General features: G+C 40.3%; 8 protein-coding genes across 8 annotated transcripts; 4 read left to right on the top strand and 4 right to left on the bottom strand.

Moving 5' to 3' along the window:
* Positions 1-2,905: 2,905 nt before the first annotated feature.
* ATC70_000585 (uncharacterized protein) lies at positions 2,906-4,578 on the top strand (the record flags this gene model as incomplete). Its single annotated transcript, XM_064819999.1, has 2 exons — positions 2,906-3,845; positions 3,902-4,578. 2 exons carry the CDS (start codon positions 2,906-2,908, stop codon positions 4,576-4,578), a joined length of 1,617 nt encoding a protein of 538 aa, XP_064683919.1.
* Positions 4,579-7,584: 3,006 nt separating this feature from the next.
* On the bottom strand, positions 7,585-8,759 carry ATC70_000584 (uncharacterized protein; the record flags this gene model as incomplete). Its single annotated transcript, XM_064819998.1, has 2 exons — positions 7,585-8,583; positions 8,649-8,759. 2 exons carry the CDS (start codon positions 8,757-8,759, stop codon positions 7,585-7,587), a joined length of 1,110 nt encoding a protein of 369 aa, XP_064683918.1.
* Positions 8,760-9,573: 814 nt separating this feature from the next.
* ATC70_000583 (uncharacterized protein) lies at positions 9,574-10,779 on the top strand (the record flags this gene model as incomplete). The annotated part of the gene is made up of 4 exons (XM_064819997.1): positions 9,574-9,630; positions 9,693-9,787; positions 9,855-9,928; positions 9,995-10,779. 4 exons carry the CDS (start codon positions 9,574-9,576, stop codon positions 10,777-10,779), a joined length of 1,011 nt encoding a protein of 336 aa, XP_064683917.1.
* A 466-nt stretch (positions 10,780-11,245) lies between these two features.
* Positions 11,246-12,470, bottom strand: ATC70_000582 (uncharacterized protein; the record flags this gene model as incomplete). The annotated part of the gene is made up of 2 exons (XM_064819996.1): positions 11,246-12,156; positions 12,218-12,470. 2 exons carry the CDS (start codon positions 12,468-12,470, stop codon positions 11,246-11,248), a joined length of 1,164 nt encoding a protein of 387 aa, XP_064683916.1.
* A 204-nt stretch (positions 12,471-12,674) lies between these two features.
* Positions 12,675-12,944, bottom strand: ATC70_000581 (uncharacterized protein; the record flags this gene model as incomplete). Its single annotated transcript, XM_064819995.1, has 1 exon — positions 12,675-12,944. One exon carries the CDS (start codon positions 12,942-12,944, stop codon positions 12,675-12,677), a length of 270 nt encoding a protein of 89 aa, XP_064683915.1.
* Positions 12,945-13,229: 285 nt separating this feature from the next.
* ATC70_000580 (uncharacterized protein) lies at positions 13,230-14,564 on the top strand (the record flags this gene model as incomplete). The annotated part of the gene is made up of 7 exons (XM_064819994.1): positions 13,230-13,334; positions 13,408-13,500; positions 13,555-13,650; positions 13,705-13,801; positions 13,861-13,989; positions 14,049-14,405; positions 14,470-14,564. The coding sequence occupies 7 exons, from the start codon at positions 13,230-13,232 to the stop codon at positions 14,562-14,564; spliced, it is 972 nt and encodes a 323-aa protein (XP_064683914.1).
* Positions 14,565-14,919: 355 nt separating this feature from the next.
* Positions 14,920-15,729, bottom strand: ATC70_000579 (uncharacterized protein; the record flags this gene model as incomplete). The annotated part of the gene is made up of 3 exons (XM_064819993.1): positions 14,920-15,375; positions 15,435-15,658; positions 15,714-15,729. 3 exons carry the CDS (start codon positions 15,727-15,729, stop codon positions 14,920-14,922), a joined length of 696 nt encoding a protein of 231 aa, XP_064683913.1.
* A 664-nt stretch (positions 15,730-16,393) lies between these two features.
* On the top strand, positions 16,394-17,947 carry ATC70_000578 (uncharacterized protein; the record flags this gene model as incomplete). Its single annotated transcript, XM_064819992.1, has 1 exon — positions 16,394-17,947. The coding sequence occupies one exon, from the start codon at positions 16,394-16,396 to the stop codon at positions 17,945-17,947; it is 1,554 nt and encodes a 517-aa protein (XP_064683912.1).
* Between the last annotated feature and the right edge of the window lie 122 nt (positions 17,948-18,069).

The following is an 18,069-nucleotide window of genomic DNA, read 5'->3' as shown; positions in this document are numbered from 1 at the left end:
TTATAATACGTGCTTTGAATGAAACTATTGAGCAATTTGACACAACATGAAATGAGGTTTTTAGCGAAAATAGCCATATTTTGCATATGAGATCCTCATAAAAGTGGTTTCAGAAGATGCTTTGAATCGAGAGAAACGTTTTGAATTAATATCATAACATAATAAATGTTCAGTACTTTTGCACTTTACAATCCTAATATGGAACCTGAGTTTCAAGGCATCTATCAGACCTGGCTCATATCATAACATAATAAATGTTCAGTACTTTTGCACTTTACAATCCTAATATGGAACCTGAGTTTCAAGGCATCTATCAGACCTGGCTCATATGAGAATAATGATTTTACAATCAATCAACAAAAACCACTGTAATTTCTACCCTCTTTCCTCTGCTCAATGCTGTCAATGTTTTATTTGAGCGACGTCTCAGAGCCTCAGAGATTTCACTACTTACTGCAGACATTTTATGCAACCCATGCATCGTCAATGTCCAGACTAACGTTATTAAATATAGAATGCAATAAAATGTCATTATGAACGATATAGAATGCAATAAAATATCATTGTAAACGATAGTGCTATGACCTTCCACCTACTTTCTATACGCTTCAAGGGCATTTACTACTGTATTGCCTTATGAAAAGGGCATGAGTTTTCCAGTTGGCCCCACCAGCCAAAATTAATTCAAACCCAGAATCATAGTCTGTTCCAGATTGGACAAATTTTGATGATTCTGGACTCGATCGAGCTATTTTTGCAGATTCGACTAAGTGAAGTATGATAATCACCCCATGCTTCCTTAAGCTTTCCTGGAGTACTTTTCAAGGCGCTTCCAATGGTACCAAGTTATATAGATGTTTTGAATACACTTATTGAATGATTTACAAAAATATGAAAAGAGGTTTCTGGCCAAAATGTCGAAATTTTATATATCAAAGTCCCACAAAGATGATTTCAGAGGTTGCTTTGGATTGATAGAAACATTTTGATTCAAGATATACCATAGTAAAAGTCTCCATTATCAAGATGAAAAATGCGATCGTTTGATTTTCGATGAAAACCATGAGGGATACCTCATGCTTTTTGGTCGATTTTTGACCATGTTTTTTTGGTCCCCAAAAAGTCGAGCAAAAGTGTCAGAAAGTAACTGCCAGATGAAAGCAACCATTTGGGGCTATTCTGACGATCTAAAACGGCCTTGAACGCAAGAAAATTCAGCTCAAATGCACTCATACTTTGCTGTATTAGGGACACTAAGGACTAAAAAGTGGGAATACCAGTATGCTGCTTGCCCGTATATGAAGTAGCTACGTGTATATGGATGTAGAACATCACATAAGAATCAGATCCACAGATAATATGAAGGGTTACTATGTGTAAGTGGAGGGTCAAAATGAAAGTAGCAGTATTTTGATAAAATACGCAAGAGCAATCAGTAGCACGAGCTGCCGCTGCGCAGGTTGGTTCTCTACCTTCGCTACGCTTCGGTGAGAACCATCCGAAGCATAAACACTCATATGATTAGTGATTATATATCAATCAACAATCAGGGTTCCTCTTCTAACATTTTAGCTCTATTAATTTTGGGATATTAGCCAAAGGCCCGCGGCAGCGCGAGCCGTTTGAACGTAGGTTGGTTTCCACCGAAGCGAAGCGTAGGTCAGGAAACCACCCGAAGTGCTGAAAGGCTCGTATACCATAGTAAAAGTCTCTATTTTCAAGGTGAAAAAGGCGATCGTTTAATTTTCGTAAAAAACCATGAGGTTCTTTTTTTTTAAAGACAGATGTTTTTATTGATTGATCCGTGTAAGTAGGTACCTAGGGCACTACCAAGAGGCGGGCGCAATTGATATGATATTCAATTATATTTAGGATAAAGCGATAGATGAAGCATGAGGTACCCCTCATGGTTTTCATTGAAAATGCCCTTCGGGGTAGCTGTCAGAGTGGTTTTCGCACCTGAAGCGTTTCAGTCGTGAGCTGCGCAATCGAGACACAAGGATGCTCGCGCGGAGAGATAGCCATTAAAACTATCTCCGCTGAAGTTACAATCTTGAAGTCTATCCGGTCTGGTTTCGCCTGGTAGTTTGTGTTGGGACAAACATCTCCCTCCGTCTATAGTTGTTATGTAGTTATTAATACTCTAGTTTTCTCTTGCAAGTCACTTTGTTCATATACACTTGTCTCGTATTTTGATACATTTAAAGCCTTTATTGGACGCCAGATCACTAATAAAGTCTTTAATATTATCCACCAGAAAAAAAAATTTTTTTTCATTGAAAATCAAACGATCGCGTTTTTGACCTTGATAACGAAGACTTTTACTATGGCATACGAGCCTTTCAGCACTTCGGGTGGTTTCCTGACCTACGCTCCGCTTCGGTGGAAACCAACCGACGTTCAAACGGCTCGTTACTATGGCATATATTAAATCGAAATGTTCCCCTCGACCCAAGGTAACCTCTGAAACTTCGTTTGAGAGACAATCATATGTAAAATGTCGACATTTTGAGCAAAAACCTCATTTTTAATTTTCAAACATTGCTCAAGCTTATTCTAAACATTTATTTTAAATTGCACCATTGGATGCGTCTTGAAAAGTTCTCTAGAAAAGTATTAATACAGTAGTCGCTCTATATAAGGCTACTTTTTTGGCGAGGTTTTTTTAGCCTTATTGCCCGCATAGCCTTAACTGATGCGCGTGACTTCTGTCAAAAAAAGTCGTGCGCGTAGAATCTATTACAGTACTATAATAGCTAATCGAATAAATCAATTTGACACATCCCCACTAACATTCATTTATCTGTTTATTTCACTTCTATTGAACGTAATATCCTATCATGTGCCTTAAAGATCAAGAGATCGCCTCACAATCGAGCAAAAGTATTGCATTATTATGCACAACATGCGCTTTCCTAATCTGACGCAAATGCAACTCGGTCAATGGGCTCAAAAGGAATTCAACCTTCATCACTCAGTCAAGCAAAAAACTGTATCGAACGTCTTGAATTCACAGGACAAGGTGGCCAAAGCTTACGAAGAAGAAAATTTGAAGGGAGAAAGCAGCAAAGCCTTGACGATGCCTCAATTGGACAGTGACATTTTGGAGTACATTCAAGCTATGAATGCAAAATCTCTTCCTGTCAATCGTGGAACTATTGCAGCTTTTGCAAAAGTAGTCGCACGCAGAAAGTACCGCATGCATGAATTGCCAAAGAGTAAGCAAATTCATTTCTCAGATGGATGGCTAACCGATGTTTTCAAGAGAATTGGTGTCAAGTCAAGACATTTATATGGTGAAAAAAAAAGCTCAGTTGACTTAACATCATCTAAAATTGTCGAAGAACTCAGAAAGATTGAAGAATTGTTGGAGCCATATGATCCCAAAGATATTCTCAACTTTGATGAAACTGGCTTATACTATGAGCAACAACCAACTCGCACCATTTGTCAGGAACCTTCAGGTGGTTCAAAGAAAAGCAAGAACCGATTTACAGTTGGACTAATCACCAACTATGATGGATCCTATAAAGGGCATCCCATTGTAACTGGGAAACGAAAGACACCAAAGGCAGCAAACAAAAAACCTGCTTTGTACAGAAGAACCACCAACATCGGGCAATCCCATTATGTAGAGTATCATTCATCACCCAATGCATGGATGAACACCGACATTTTTCGGAAGTACATCAAACGTTTGAATGCGTCTTTCGTTTACACCGGAAGAAAAGTTGCTCTCTTGGTGGACAATGCTTCAGTGCATAAATTGAAAGAAGAACTTAGCAACATTAAATTGATTTTTCTTCCGGCAAACACAACAAGCAAGTTGCAGCCTTTGGATGCCGGTAAATCAACACATTTCATTGATATCCGTACTCATCTCTAATCACACACTCGATAGGAATCATTGCGAACTTCAAGGCTCAGTTTCGTTGGCACCAATACTACAGGGCAGCGAACAAGTATCTTGCCGGGGTAAACCTTGATCTCACCGAGGAATACAGAATGGATGAGGTGGATACTCTGTATTTTCTTGCTGATTCTTGGATCAAAGTTAAGCCTCAAACAATCCAAAATTGCTGGGATCATACGAAAATCCTTGATTTTAAGTTTGCTCAGAGACAGACAATCGACTCGGAGGATGATGTACTCCCATCTTTCGAGCTACCTTTAGACGATGATCTAGTCAGTCAGTTGAACGAAATCATCCCTGAACTTCCTGGAAACAGAAGTAATAATGGGGTTCAAATGGTAACTGAAGTAAACGACTTGGATCTAAATGCAGATGAGTCTGATGCAATCGTTTTTAATCCCGTGATTGTTGAATTTGAGGATGGCGATGATGTTACCCAGGGATCACAAGAGCTTGACGTAGAGGAGGAACCAGAAGAGATTTACGATGTTGATACGAAGGAAATAAGGGAGAAGTTGAAGCATGCGTATGAAACTATCTTGTACCATACAATCCCAATGGATGAAAAAGAAAACGATATCAGATCGGAGGAAGTAGCAGAGAAAAACCAAACAGATTTACGTTTAAATGTACTACTTTTCAATAAAAGCTTTCTATTTTTTTAATATCTGATTGGCCCTAAATTCAATCGCAGCAACCACCACTATGAAATAAAGCTAAAAATTTTAGAATCTGTAGCCTTATATAAAATTAGGTTATTAAGGCTAAATAGCTGGTAAAAAAAAATTTGAAAGATTTCAGCCTTATTCCCCGCATAGCCTTATATAGGACGGCCTTATATAGAGCGACTACTGTATTTTTTTTTGTAGGGGAGACGAGCTCCAGGTTTTATTTAATGTCCTTTAAATGTCATACTGAGGGATAGAAAAGACTGTTGGTGGACCCAATGTCTGCAAAGAAGGGGAGTAAGATATTTTTGAATTAAGTTGGGAAAGAAATCTACTACTAATAAGGTGCGACACCTAGAGAAAAGTATTAATATGGGGTGATCATCACAATTTATATAGTCGAATCTCGCAAAATATCTCAAAGAAGTCGAAATTAACCGAATTTTGGCCAACCGAACAAAATTTTTGTAGCGAAATTTAAAATATTTTTGGTGGCGGCTGTTGGAAAGACTGATGTGTGTAGCTTGAAAGGTCCATGTATCTATTGTGTCGTTTGTAGCTCTAGAATGCATTTTCATAACTATTATGCGGGCGTACAACACTGCATATAAACTTTGTTGCTTATTGTCAAGATGATGTAAATCAAGGCTCATGAATCTGACGAATATATTTCAATATTATTGACTTAGACTTATCATTGCATGAATATGTGTAACTTGACACCTGGGAATAGATCTACTAATGACAAATCCTCAACAAGAGCATGAATTATCGGCTTCACAAACTGCCTTTTGAAAGAGCCATTGCACGAGAAGCAATCTAGAATAATATTCAATATCTGAACTTCTGTTTAATCAGAACGCAACAGGCTTTCACTCCATGCCTCTCTGAACCGCAATGACAATCAACAGACTTACATGTTTAGCCATTTAAAACGTATTATTAGTGATGGGAGCAGCATTGATAAATGCGTTTCTGAGATGCAGTAATCTCTTTCAAACACTGTTAAACGGAAACAAAGAGGAGGCTTTCACGTCGACAATAAATGTCAGCAGCAAATAGCGGCAGTTTCTGATTGACAATCAAAATAGAGTGAAATCAAGCTCTAGACCATGGCCCTGTTGTTTCCCGTGTTGTAAAATTTGACAAAGAATGTGAAATCAAAGCATTCAAATCAGAATGCGAGTGTTTATTCTAAAACTTTACGGCATGCAAGTAGTGTTCATCGCAGAATATACAAATTTCTTTGTCGAATTTACATGTCAATTAGTTTCAGATGGTCCATTCACAGTGGTACCGTCTGTTCTGTCTCCCAGCTTCTTGGAAAATGGAATATAAGAATAGCGCAATGATCGCCGAACGTCGTGGGATACGCTACGTGTTACGTTTCGGTAGTTTTAGAGTATAATGGTCTATGAAGTAATTTATGCCATCTCTCAAGGCTTTGGGTACATATTGTTCAATTCAATCCATCTAATCAATAACAGTTATCCTTTTTCCACTATTTTGGAATGCGGATCTATCTTTTGACATAAAACCTTGCTAAAGTAGGCTTCCTGTAATAAGTTTTGACTCGAGAAAGTAAGGCATTTAAATCGCTAAACTGTTAGTACTTGATAGATTATAAAAGGTTCCAAATAGAAATTTGCGCGCAATACAGTAAAGCCATCCCGGGCCAATTTTCGGTAAATATTTTTATCTTATTATGCTTTAAGTCGCTATATTTTATATGATGTCTTCTAGTGTCAATGCGACGCATCTAGAATAGGCAAATAATAGCCTCGGCTCAGATGAAACTTTTTACAATTTCTACATTGAGTGAGGTGTTGTATGCATGGACAGCGCTGCTGGAATCTATAGCAGTAACCTACAGATTGTTTCTAATAAAGTCTGATTCCGTTAACGCCGAGACAGTAGTATTTCGTGCCTGGAAATCGGAACAGGTTTAGCCACGAAGAGAATAGAAGCTTGGAATAAGCTTTCGATTCAAGTAAAACATGCTACTTCTTACCGATATGTTCTATACAATCAGCTCCTTTTTCTTATAAAATGCCAGTGCAATTTGTACAGACAGAGGCACAATACATAAATGTTTGAAGCGACTACTGTAAATAGCATGTAGTACGAGGAAGAGTATTAGGTGAGACGCATCTAAAACTTTTGAAATATACAAGGCTATTTAGTTTCTTTGTTTCAGTTGTTATAGAAAATAAGCTGTTTCAGTTGCTATAGGAGGAAACTCGATGGCATACTTACGGTTATTACAAATTTTTCTGCTCTAAAGAATGCAGAAATTGAAACATGTAATAACGAATCAGAATGTGATCGTCTCCCAGCCCTGTGGGTCGAAGAAAATTCCATACAGCAGCCTGAAATGGCGATTCTTTGGGTTTTTTGAATAGCCGACAGTATACTTCACAACGCGTCCACTATTGGTTCAACATAATAAACCATACAACAGATTGATTTCAAAAGATATCTTATATAAAGGAGGCAAGTGGGGTACGAGATTAACTTGGTTGCAAATCTTAATAACATATCCCTCTTTCAACTTATTACTAAATAAATCAATCATGCTTAATACAACTTCTGCCGTAAATCCTGATCTCTTCAAACAATCATACCACATATCCTATGATTCCACACATCTCAATAGACAGCAATCGTCTTCTTCACCCGAATCGCCAAATCAAAATGGCTATAACCAACAAAAGCAGTTTCCATGCTGTACTAATGATACTCTTTATTCGTTTTGCCCAATCTGCGGTGTCGACGTCTCTATTTTCTCTCATGAAAATCACTGCCCATCGGCGACAGCTGCTTCTGATTGAACCAAACAAATGAAACATCTGCAATATACATGCTATTATTCTTACAGCATTTCTTTATTTATCTTCAAACCATTCAAATGTCTTGAAGTTTATACATATTTATCATTAGTTATATTTACATTGTACATTACACACATTTTATTAGAATAAAAGAAATTCTATCTAAGCATCGTTATTGATTACTTGAAGAGGGATACACTGCTCCAGTCGCCTTCACATTTTCTATGGGTGTAGCGTCTAATTTTCTCTTCTTAACCAGCTCGGAAGCTACATTGATGAACACATCTACAACATGCTCAGGGATCTGATAATGCAAAACAAGTCTAGCCTCGTAACCGGGATCTTTGGACATGATGATATTATGCTGCTTTAATGCCGCTGCAAGCGCATCAACTGTAATACCAGCTGGCGCTGTATTCAAAAAGATCATGTTGGTCTCGCAAGGGTAAGTGAGCTCCATTCCCAAGTCTTGCAAGCCAGCTGCCAATCGTCGTGTGAGTTGATGTGTTTGTTTCATTGTAGGTACCACAGTATCAATGCAATGATGAGCAGCAGCAGCCAAGAGACCAGCCTGGCGCCATCCGCCTCCCATCAGCTTGCGAAGATGACGAGCTCTGATGATATCTTGTCTAGATCCTGCCAAAATGGATCCGATGGGTGCTCCGACGCCTTTGGACAGGCACACAGAAATAGTATCAAAGTATTGTCCATATTCGTGCAATGGAATTCCTGTTTCCTGACTAGCGTTCCAGAGACGGGCGCCATCCAAATGCATTTTGAGACCATGAGACAATGTAAATTCACGAATGCGCTTGATTTCATCTAACGGCATGATGCTACCATTCAAAGTGTTCTCGAGAGCAACGACCTTGGTAACAGGTGAGCAAAGAGTATCAGTGATTAAATTGGAGGAGATGTCTTGTACGGTCAAGTGATGTCCATTTTGAGGGACCACAGGAGATGCGCTTGCCTGTGAGTGATAAGCGAGGCCGCCACATTCATAATTGAAGATATGGGATCGAGCATCGAGCAAAACAGAGTGAGGAGGCTGTGTCAGTAAAACTCGAAGGCCCAGTTGGTTGGTCATGCAACCACTGACACAAAACAATGCTGATTCCTGACCTAGGAGCTTAGCGACATGTGCTTCCAATGCGTTTACAGAGGTATCTTCCTAGTGGATCAATAAGGTCATGATTAGATTTTTCGATGCCATGTTGCAGTTGTTTATATACATACACCAAAAACGTCATCTCCTTTACTGGCATCCTTCATCAATTCAAACATATCATCAGTTGGTTCCGTGGCTGTATCACTGGTGATATCATAAAATCGATTTTGATGGGGCATGATTGAGAAATATCTGTTTTTGCGAGTGAATGAGGACAATGAAGAGGAAAGAGCGGAAAAAAAGGATCTTTTTGAAAATGCAGAAATAAGCATCGTGGTAAATTATCGTTTTATAAGCAAAAAGAATAGTGCTTTATTGTTGTTTCGTTCGTTTGAGTAACATTCTGGGTGGGATCCCAGGGCTTCTTTTTACCTGGCGAGTCACTCACATCTTACTAGTACAGCTACTGTTGTCAAATTCCCACGAAAAAGAGGTCGACATAAATTAGACGTTGATTATGTACACATTTGATAAGGACATTGCATAAACAAAGCAAACAGACGTCTCTTCCAGAGATAAACAATTGAGCCAGCAAATGTCTAAAAGCCCTTTTTTGATCTGCCGCAATGTTTTTAAGGTTGGTTGCTAGGCAACCAAGTCAAGAACAGACATCAAATCGAAGTCTAAATTAAAATAAAATTTCACATATAAGGGCCATAGTAAGACCGTTGAAAGTAAAAGTCTACTTTTAAACATCAATGTAGATTGATAAAAAAAAAGGGGGGGGGGGATGCGAGGAGATAGAAAATAGAAAAGAGGAGTTTTGTTGATGATCAATATCACAAGGCTAAAAAGGTAGTATTCATCTTGATGCTGGAAGCTTGTTCATCAAATTTTGGTTTCCTCTTTTAGTAAAAAAGATCAGATGTGTCTTTAATGCTGCGTTTTTAAAAAGCAGCGACATTCTCTTGATTAATATAAAAATGAGGGGCAATCATTAAGGCATTTCTTTCTTCTTCATATTCTTACATTTTATACTCTGCTACATTAATTATGGATACAACTTGCCCAGTTTTAAACGATGGCACACCAGCTATTCAATGGATTTATGTAAGATTTCCAGCTAAACTTGTATAAATCATTCTCTCATCATTACCAAATCAATTATATAGAACATCTTTGGAGATTGCGTCTATGGATGGCAAGAGTCAATTAGTTTACTGTTTGGGTACCTCTCGATATTATGTTGGTTAAACGCACAAATGCCGTAAGTTGATTCTGGACTACAGCAAAGCATCGCAATATACTCATATCATCATCATTATCGTATCTAGTCAAGTGATAAAGAATTACAGGCTGCGTGATGCCGAAGGACTCAGCTTTAGTTTCCTGACGGTCTGGCTAACGGGTAAGCTACTTGATGTGCTCAATTGCGGCGAGCTTTTTTTTTTTTTTACTAAAGATCATGTAATAGGCGATGTTGCAAATTTTGTCGGCTGCGTTATTACGGGTCAATTACCCTTCCAAATCATTTTATCAATCTACTTTACTATCATCGATACCATTTTATGCTTTCAATGGCTTTATTACGTCAAGTATACCAACAATAGTATTCGTCGCTGGTTCGATGGAGATGATCAAGAATTCAAGCCTTTAACAATCCCTGCTGATACCAACACAAGCAACGCTGCTGCTCCTGCACTTTATACCACCTACAGCACTGGTGCTAGAGCCAAGGAAATCAACGAGCAATCATCCCTGCTGGGCTCATCTCCTCAGCCAAAGAAGTACGTTACCACCATGATGATGGCATTCTGCTTCTTCAGTTTTGGCAACCTACCTTCTGCCACCGATCTGTTCTCTGCCAACACATTAGTCTTGGAAGCAGCTGCTGTTGCTGTAACTGCAGATGACGGTAATAAAACCATCTGGGTGGGCAGATTCTTTGCCTGGCTGTGCACATTTCTTTATCTCTCATCAAGACTACCACAAATCTATCAAAATTTCCGCCGTCGCTCTTGTGAAGGATTATCCATGGCTTTGTTCTTCTTTGCAGCAATGGGTAACCTGACCTACGTGCTCAGTATTTTTACTAATCCTCATGCAACACGTGCTACCATGTTGGAAGCCGTTCCTTACATTATTGGAAGCGCAGGTACTCTGATCTTTGACGGAACTATTTTCACTCAATATGCACTTTATACAAACAAGGACAGACAGCAGCAGGATGTGGTTGCCGTCGAAGCCGTACTCGTTTAAGGGTTGCTCTTGTAAATAGTTGTAAATTTCTCCCCTTTTCCTCCTTATAGTAATAGACACATATACCATATACCTCTTTTTGATTAGTATTATCTCACAAACACAACAAATAATATACCAAACATGTTATCACATCATATGATGAAATTCGTTAATAAATAGGATTTCTACAACCCTCATGATTCCAATATCTATTTGCTGCTATTTAGCGTGCAATCACTGAGTAACCTATTTTGCCTGAAATTGCATTAGTGAGTTTGGTAGCGTTTACAAATTGGCTATTTGCGGTTAGAGTTATGTGATTCTTCCGTTTGAGCTGCCTGGCTTCACCCTTATTCTTCCTTTGAGCCACATGCAGTCGATAAAATCGGTGAATATTCACGAAATCTCGCTTTAATGGATATGCCATGACATGTATTATAAGTCTTTAAAGTGGGGGAATACATTTTCATTATTTGTTTAACAACTATCGTCTAACAGAGCCACCATTCTTGTGGTAGAGTGCTTCCAGCTCAGACTCAAGGGCCTTGATTTGAGCATGTCTTGCCTCCAGATCTTTATTCAGGCGATCACGTTCAGAGACCAGTTGTGTCTCCCATTGACGGAAGCGACTTTCCTCCTTCTTCACCTGTTCAGTGAACTCTTTGCGCAAAGCTTCCTCCTTCTCTCTGTGTTTGGGGTTCTCAACCTTGACAAGCTTGCCTTCACCAAACTTACGAGTGGCCATTTCTGAAAGACGGTAGTTTTCATAGTGCACAGCCTCTGTAGTTTCAATCAAATCGGACATGTGAGAGCGAATCAGCAAGTGTCTCAATTTCTTGAAATCGCAATGCTCTTCATTCTCAACCTCAGCGACACCCCACGAGTAGGCACGGCCTTTGACGGTGCGACCATCCGCTGTTTGCACATCTTGGGTGGAGCCAATGATACTGAATGGCATGGCAGATGTAATGTCTTTGTTGGATTGGGTTACTTCTTCATCCTCGCTCTCGATGGGACATTGGTAGACCTTGATGTGGTGCTGATCAATGCCGTTTCTAATCCTTTCTTTGAAAGCTTCTAGATCCTTTGGTGTGAGTGTATCAGCCTTAGCGATCACAGGTATTAAATTGACTCGAGATCCTAGTCTCTTCATCATCTCGACATCCAAGGGTTTCAAGCCATGTCCTGTAGGTCTGATAAAGTACAAGCATGCATGCACTCTCATGTCAATCTTGTTGTTACGGTTGGGCTGCTGTTCTTGGCGCATGTAGCTCTCATGTTGATCATCGATGAATTCCGAGATGGGCACCCAGCTATTATGGCTGTTTACATAGTCTCCAAAGCCAGGCGTGTCAATGATAGACAGCTTCACTCTAAACATCTTCTCCTCGATTTCTGATTGTTTACTTTAGCATGTTAAACCAATGTGTAGATCAACAAAAACAGTATGAATTACCTGTTTTGGTAATCTCGATCTCCACCGTTCTATCCAACTGCTTTTCATGTCTCTTGGATTGGTCTCTGGGGTCTTTGAGTGTAGTTGTGAATAGGGTGTTGACAAAGGTGGTTTTGCCATTGCCAGATTCACCACAGACCATGACAGTAAAGTTCACACCTTTGTTGGTAACAATCTTGTGCCTCTGATTAGGCAAATGAGCAACGCCAATGGTTGGTTGGGAGCTGATGGGTAATGTTACAGTAGGAGGCATTTTATTGATCAAGAACAATGAAGATGAGAAAGAGAGAGAGAGAGAAGAAAAGAGAAGGGAAAAAAAAGAGTTTATATATATATATATATATTTTACAAAACACAAGGTGAAGAAAATTATTTAAACAGGGAATTGCAATTGGATGGAAATTTGTCATGTAGCACAGTTGGTGGCAGGGTATACAAGAGATGGGATGTTTCGAGATTAATACAGTGATGTTGAAATAAGGTCCTTTTGAATAAAGTCATCTGCATTGTTGTTTGACAAGCCAAAGATGGCGGCTATCGAGGATGAAGATGAAGACACAGTGTCATTGGAGTGATTGGAGATGAGAATAGGCCGGCTCTTCTTGACAAACTCCTCGGACGAGTCCTCCAACGAAAGTCGACTAGTGCTGGCCGATTGCGGTGTGGATGTGGAGGGTCTTGTTGTGTTGAGAGAGCTTCGGATAACGGTAAAGATTCTTGAGAACATGATGTTTTGATAAGATAAAGAAGATGAACAAGAGCATCTGCTTGATGAAGACGCTATTTATACAGTTCCAAAAAGTCACATCATCATTGTAGCACCACACTCATCTCTGCCTATATTTTATCCGTGAGGAACCAAATGTGCGGCCCTGTTTGTCACCTCACTTTTTTCAATCTTTGAAACGAAACCATCGTGTCCTATTGGTGTAATTTTGCACTTATTAAGCAATTCTTTCATTTAGTATTTGTAAGATCGCATTTATCTTTCCCATCAAATTTGCGTAATCTCATGCCTTCCAAAAGAGAGCCATCTGTCGTACCAAGCACAGGCGGATCAATCAATGATGATGATGACGCTGTAAACTCACAGCAAGAAACTGATCAAGAACAGGCGGTAAGCTGCTACATTTCATTTTTAAAAAAAAAAGCATCTGATGGCATGCTAATCATTGCATCACATTGCTTAGCTGTTCTATACAGAAGTCGATGAGCTTCAGATGCATGGTATCGGCGTCGCAGACATCACAAAGCTCAAGGCTGCTGGTATTTGTACAGTAAGAGTAAGGGCAATCAAGTACATGACATACTACATGCATTTACTAATCGTTCCACAGGGAGTTCAAATGATGACCAAGAAAGCTCTGTTGAAAATCAAAGGCTTATCCGAAACAAAGGTAGACAAGATCAAAGAGGCTGCCATCAAAAGCCAGGTAAGCATAACGTATATTCCCATCCAAATGATGCTTGCTAAAGCCCCACCATAGGGTCCTGGTTTCGTTACAGCAAAGGAAATTGCTGTGCAGAGAGAAAAGGTGGTCAAGATCTCTACTGGTAGCAAACAGCTGGATGTATTGCTTGGCGGTAAATTTTCTGCCGTTTTCGTTATATTACCCCACAAAAAACTTATTCATATCCCACAGGTGGCATTCAAACTATGTCATTGACTGAGGTCTTCGGGGAGTACAGAACTGGTAAAACTCAATTAGCTCACACATTATGCGTGCAAGTACAACTACCAGAAGCTGATGGAGGAGCCAATGGCAAAGCAGGTACTATATCGCTGCGAGAGCACTGTCATCACGGATAATTTACACAGGCACATGTATAGCATACATTGATACAGAAGGCACATTCAGACCTGATCGCATTGTATCCATTGCAGATAGATTTGGCGTAGATCCTGAAATCGTACTTGATAACATTGTGGTTGCTCGTGCTTGGAATAGTGATCAGCAAATGGATTTGGTAAGCGAACTCGCAGCTCACTTTGCAGAGCAAAAGGGCGTCTATCGCCTATTGGTCATTGATTCCATCATTTCACTCTTTCGATGTGATTACTCTGGTCGCGGAGAATTGGCTGACAGACAGCAGAAATTGAACCAAATGTTGAGCAGATTAACCAAGATCTCTGAGGAGTACAACATTGCAGTGTTCCTGACTAATCAAGTCTCCTCTGATCCAGGAGGTACACTTTGCACTACATGGTTTAATATGAAAATCAATGACTAAACATCTTTCGCAATATTTAGGAGGAATGACATTTGTAGCTGATCCTAAGAAGCCTGTTGGTGGACACGTACTGGTATGTAAGAGTGGCACAGCTTTCACGTTGTATCAAATTTAGCATGACAAAGCACTAATGTTACACCTGATACTGCCCTATACAGGCTCATGCGTAAGTCTCTTTTTTGCTGTTTTCTATTCATGGTTATACATTATTAATTATGCAATGTAGTTCTTCGACTCGTGTTTACTTGAGAAAAGGCAGAGGCGAAGAAAGAGTGGCCAAGTTGTTTGATTCACCTGATATGCCTGAAAGCGAAGCATCCTATGCCATCAATAGCGGTGGAATCATCGACACTACCTTCTGATAGATATACCGTTATCCTTCACATACATACCACCATTTGCACATAAAACATCACATCATTGCATATACATAATAAATACATATACATTTATTCACACTCTGCTCTCCTCTAGCTGTCCTTCTTATTTTTCAATTCACCTCTCATATAGCGCTTACGTTGATTTAGCATGTGCGAGAACAAAACAGGGAATCCTGGAATGTAAATGAGGACTACAGCAATCAATCCATAGAAATACAGAGGATGGATGGCCTTGGCATAAGGCAACGCTTGATACACCATCATCATTTCCGAGAATACGCCCACAGGATACAAGACCAAGAAAAGGTTGTATCTGGCCCACATAATAAGGCTAGGCACTTCACCACCACTCAGATGGAAGACGTAAAAGATATAGCGCACACACTCTGCAATTGACCATGCAATAACCATCGTTGTAAATGACCAATGTGTATGAATCTCGAAAACGACATCGTTCACGGCCCACACCAGAAACAAGCGAGATGCTACTTGCATGGCTGTTGTCATCAGAGGCGCTCTGACCCAACCCAACAATGAATGAAGTACCTTGAAGAGCGTAGCCTTCAGCAACAAAATTCCAAAATCACCCTAACCCAAAAACTTACCTCAAACAAAGCAGCCGTTTGTACGTAGCTCAAAGCAGGCCACACGACGTCAAACACACCTGTATAGTCACCGTCATTGGTATAGAGGTGGGCTACTGTAATGAATAGAATCCAACACCAACCCATGGTGGATACTTGGTTGTACGATAGTAAATACCATTCAGCAAAGTTTTTCGGGCCTGGTGGTGGTGGCCTCTCCTCTCTTCGTTGTTGCGTAGGAGTAGCTACATGCCAAAAATTAGCTTTGCTACAAGCCTCCTAGTTCTGGATAAAACTTACTTTTACTATTAGCCATATCGCAGTGATAAAAAAGGTGCAAAATATGATTTTGGCGTCAGAATGCATTCGGCTTTTATTGACATCGGTGAATCATATTTGCCATTAAATGAAATTAATCAGTTTATCCGAGAAGCCAGCCATTATACAGCGCGTATCAGGTTAGATACAAGGTTAGTGGTGACCGAGTCTACTTTTTATTAATGTATGCAGAATCTGTTGCTCTTATTCTATAACGCTCATTGATTGATAGCATTTTGATAGGATGGTTGCATTTATACACGCATTTGGATGAGCAATTCACAACGAATAAAGTCGTTCAAATACATATAATAAAAACGAAGCAAACGTAAAAAAAGCAGTATTTAGACAGAGCTAAGGTAATTTTTTATTTGCAATGGGGCTTCTCCTTGGCTTCAAAAGCTTCAATACCTTCATGTTTTAAACATAGCATTCATTCTACTAGCCAGAATTAGTTGAATCTCCCATTGTCATTTTTTTCTCTCGAAATAGAAATTTTTGCTCAAAGACGCTTAAAGGACTTTAAATAAAGCATTTATTTGCCCTAAAAAAAATTCTTTTTTTTGCTCAAATTGCGACTTGCGCAACTTATTTTGCATCCTTTAAACGTTTTTGGATCGATCTATTTTGCAATCTATTTTGTATCCTATCATCTTTTGAATATGTCTGACACTAGTCATATACATCATTCTCCCTCTCAACCCGACGCTGAGACCCCTCTGCTGTGGACTCATGTAGTCGGCTCAAAACGCAAAGGCAACAGCAAGAAACAGCAATCCATTGTTTCTTTCAATCCTACGCTCATCCAACGACCAGTTACGGAGGCAGAGGCATCTCAACAGGCCATCAATGGAGAGGCCTCTTCAGGACCTATGGCTGTCATACGTCCATTCCTCAAGGGTATCGAGGAGGATTCGGTTTTCATCGATCTGACACCTGTCAAAGATCGTAATCTATTGAACAAGGCCCTTCTCAAGTTCAATGAAGCTACAACCAACTCTGAACTTTATGAAGACTTTCTTGGTTACCGTAGCAAACCAAGACATTACCTTGGCCATGCTTTTCTCGAGACAATGTGGCTGCCTGAGTGTGTAGGACGCACCACACTCATCAACGACGGCATTACCCTGGAAGATGGTACCTATTTGAGGGGCTTTCCATCCTACCCTGGCGATGCCACCATTGTCAAGTTGACATTACAGAATCTCCCTTTCTTGCCAGCTTTGCAACTCAAGGAGGAAATGGCGACTCGTCTCTCCCGATATGGTGATGTCCTGGATCATGGCATCTCAAGAACTAATGGCATCTTCCAAGGTGAAGGTTATGCTACGCTTAACCTTACTGTGCCTTCCTCCCCTGATTATGCCTGTGATGAATTGCACCCCGAAGACAAGCCCTGCCCTGGTCATCGACACCTGGAGAAACTCAGCCGAGTGATGATCTGGGATCCTCGTTCAGCCGATCAGCGAATGGTTCTGCTGCAATGGGACAAGATGCCCAACTTTTGCCGTATCTGTCATAGTGCCGATCATTGTAGGGCGGATTGCCCTGAGTACAAGAAGTGGATCCAGTGCTACCACTGTGATGAATATGGTCATGTGGAGTACAACTGTCCCCGTAATACAAGTCCAAACAAAGTCCGTGCGGTAGACAGTAAGGCTGCTTCGAAGCCCCGAAAAGTGTCTCAGGAGGCAAAGAGCGGTACATCATCTGGTAAGAAGAAAGCCGCTCCCAAGGTCTCCAAAGCTCCTCCAGTAGCTGCTGGTGCTGGTGCTGGTTCTGGTACTCCTGGTGGTGATACTGCTGGTGGTGGGTCTCCCGGTGGTGGTGATTCTGGTGTTGTTCCAGGTAACAATCAAGGTGATGGCCAAGGTGGTGCCCAAGATGTGGTCCACAGCGGCGTACAAGGTGGTGCTGATAGCCAAACCATTGCTCAAAAGCAAGGTGCTGATAGGGATGCCGACATGGACGAGCTCCCTCTGGCTCAAGACTCTGACAATACCACTGGTACTGAGTCTACTGATACTGAAATGGGTGAATCTCCTGCCAATCCTACTAGTGCATCCGAGAATGCGCTGGATCACCCAGTGAAGAAAATAGGTAAATTTGATGGTGCGGATGATTTTACTTCTGCCAAGCAACAGGCTGCAGTTACAGCAGCAGCACAGGGACAACAACAAGGCTTGACAGGCCCACCCTCACCATCTCAACATTAATATGATGAATTTACAACATACAGTGAAAATTGCCACCCTCAATTGCCGTGGCCTCAAAAAAATAGATAACCCAAAAAAAAGACAACAATTTATTAGATACCTTAGAACACTAGGCTATGATA

This window comes from Mucor velutinosus, assembly GCF_035048745.1.
Source record: "Mucor velutinosus strain NIH1002 chromosome Unknown tig00000041, whole genome shotgun sequence".
Lineage (NCBI taxonomy): Eukaryota > Fungi > Mucoromycota > Mucoromycetes > Mucorales > Mucoraceae > Mucor > Mucor velutinosus.
This window is presented reverse-complemented; position numbering and strand designations above follow the sequence as displayed.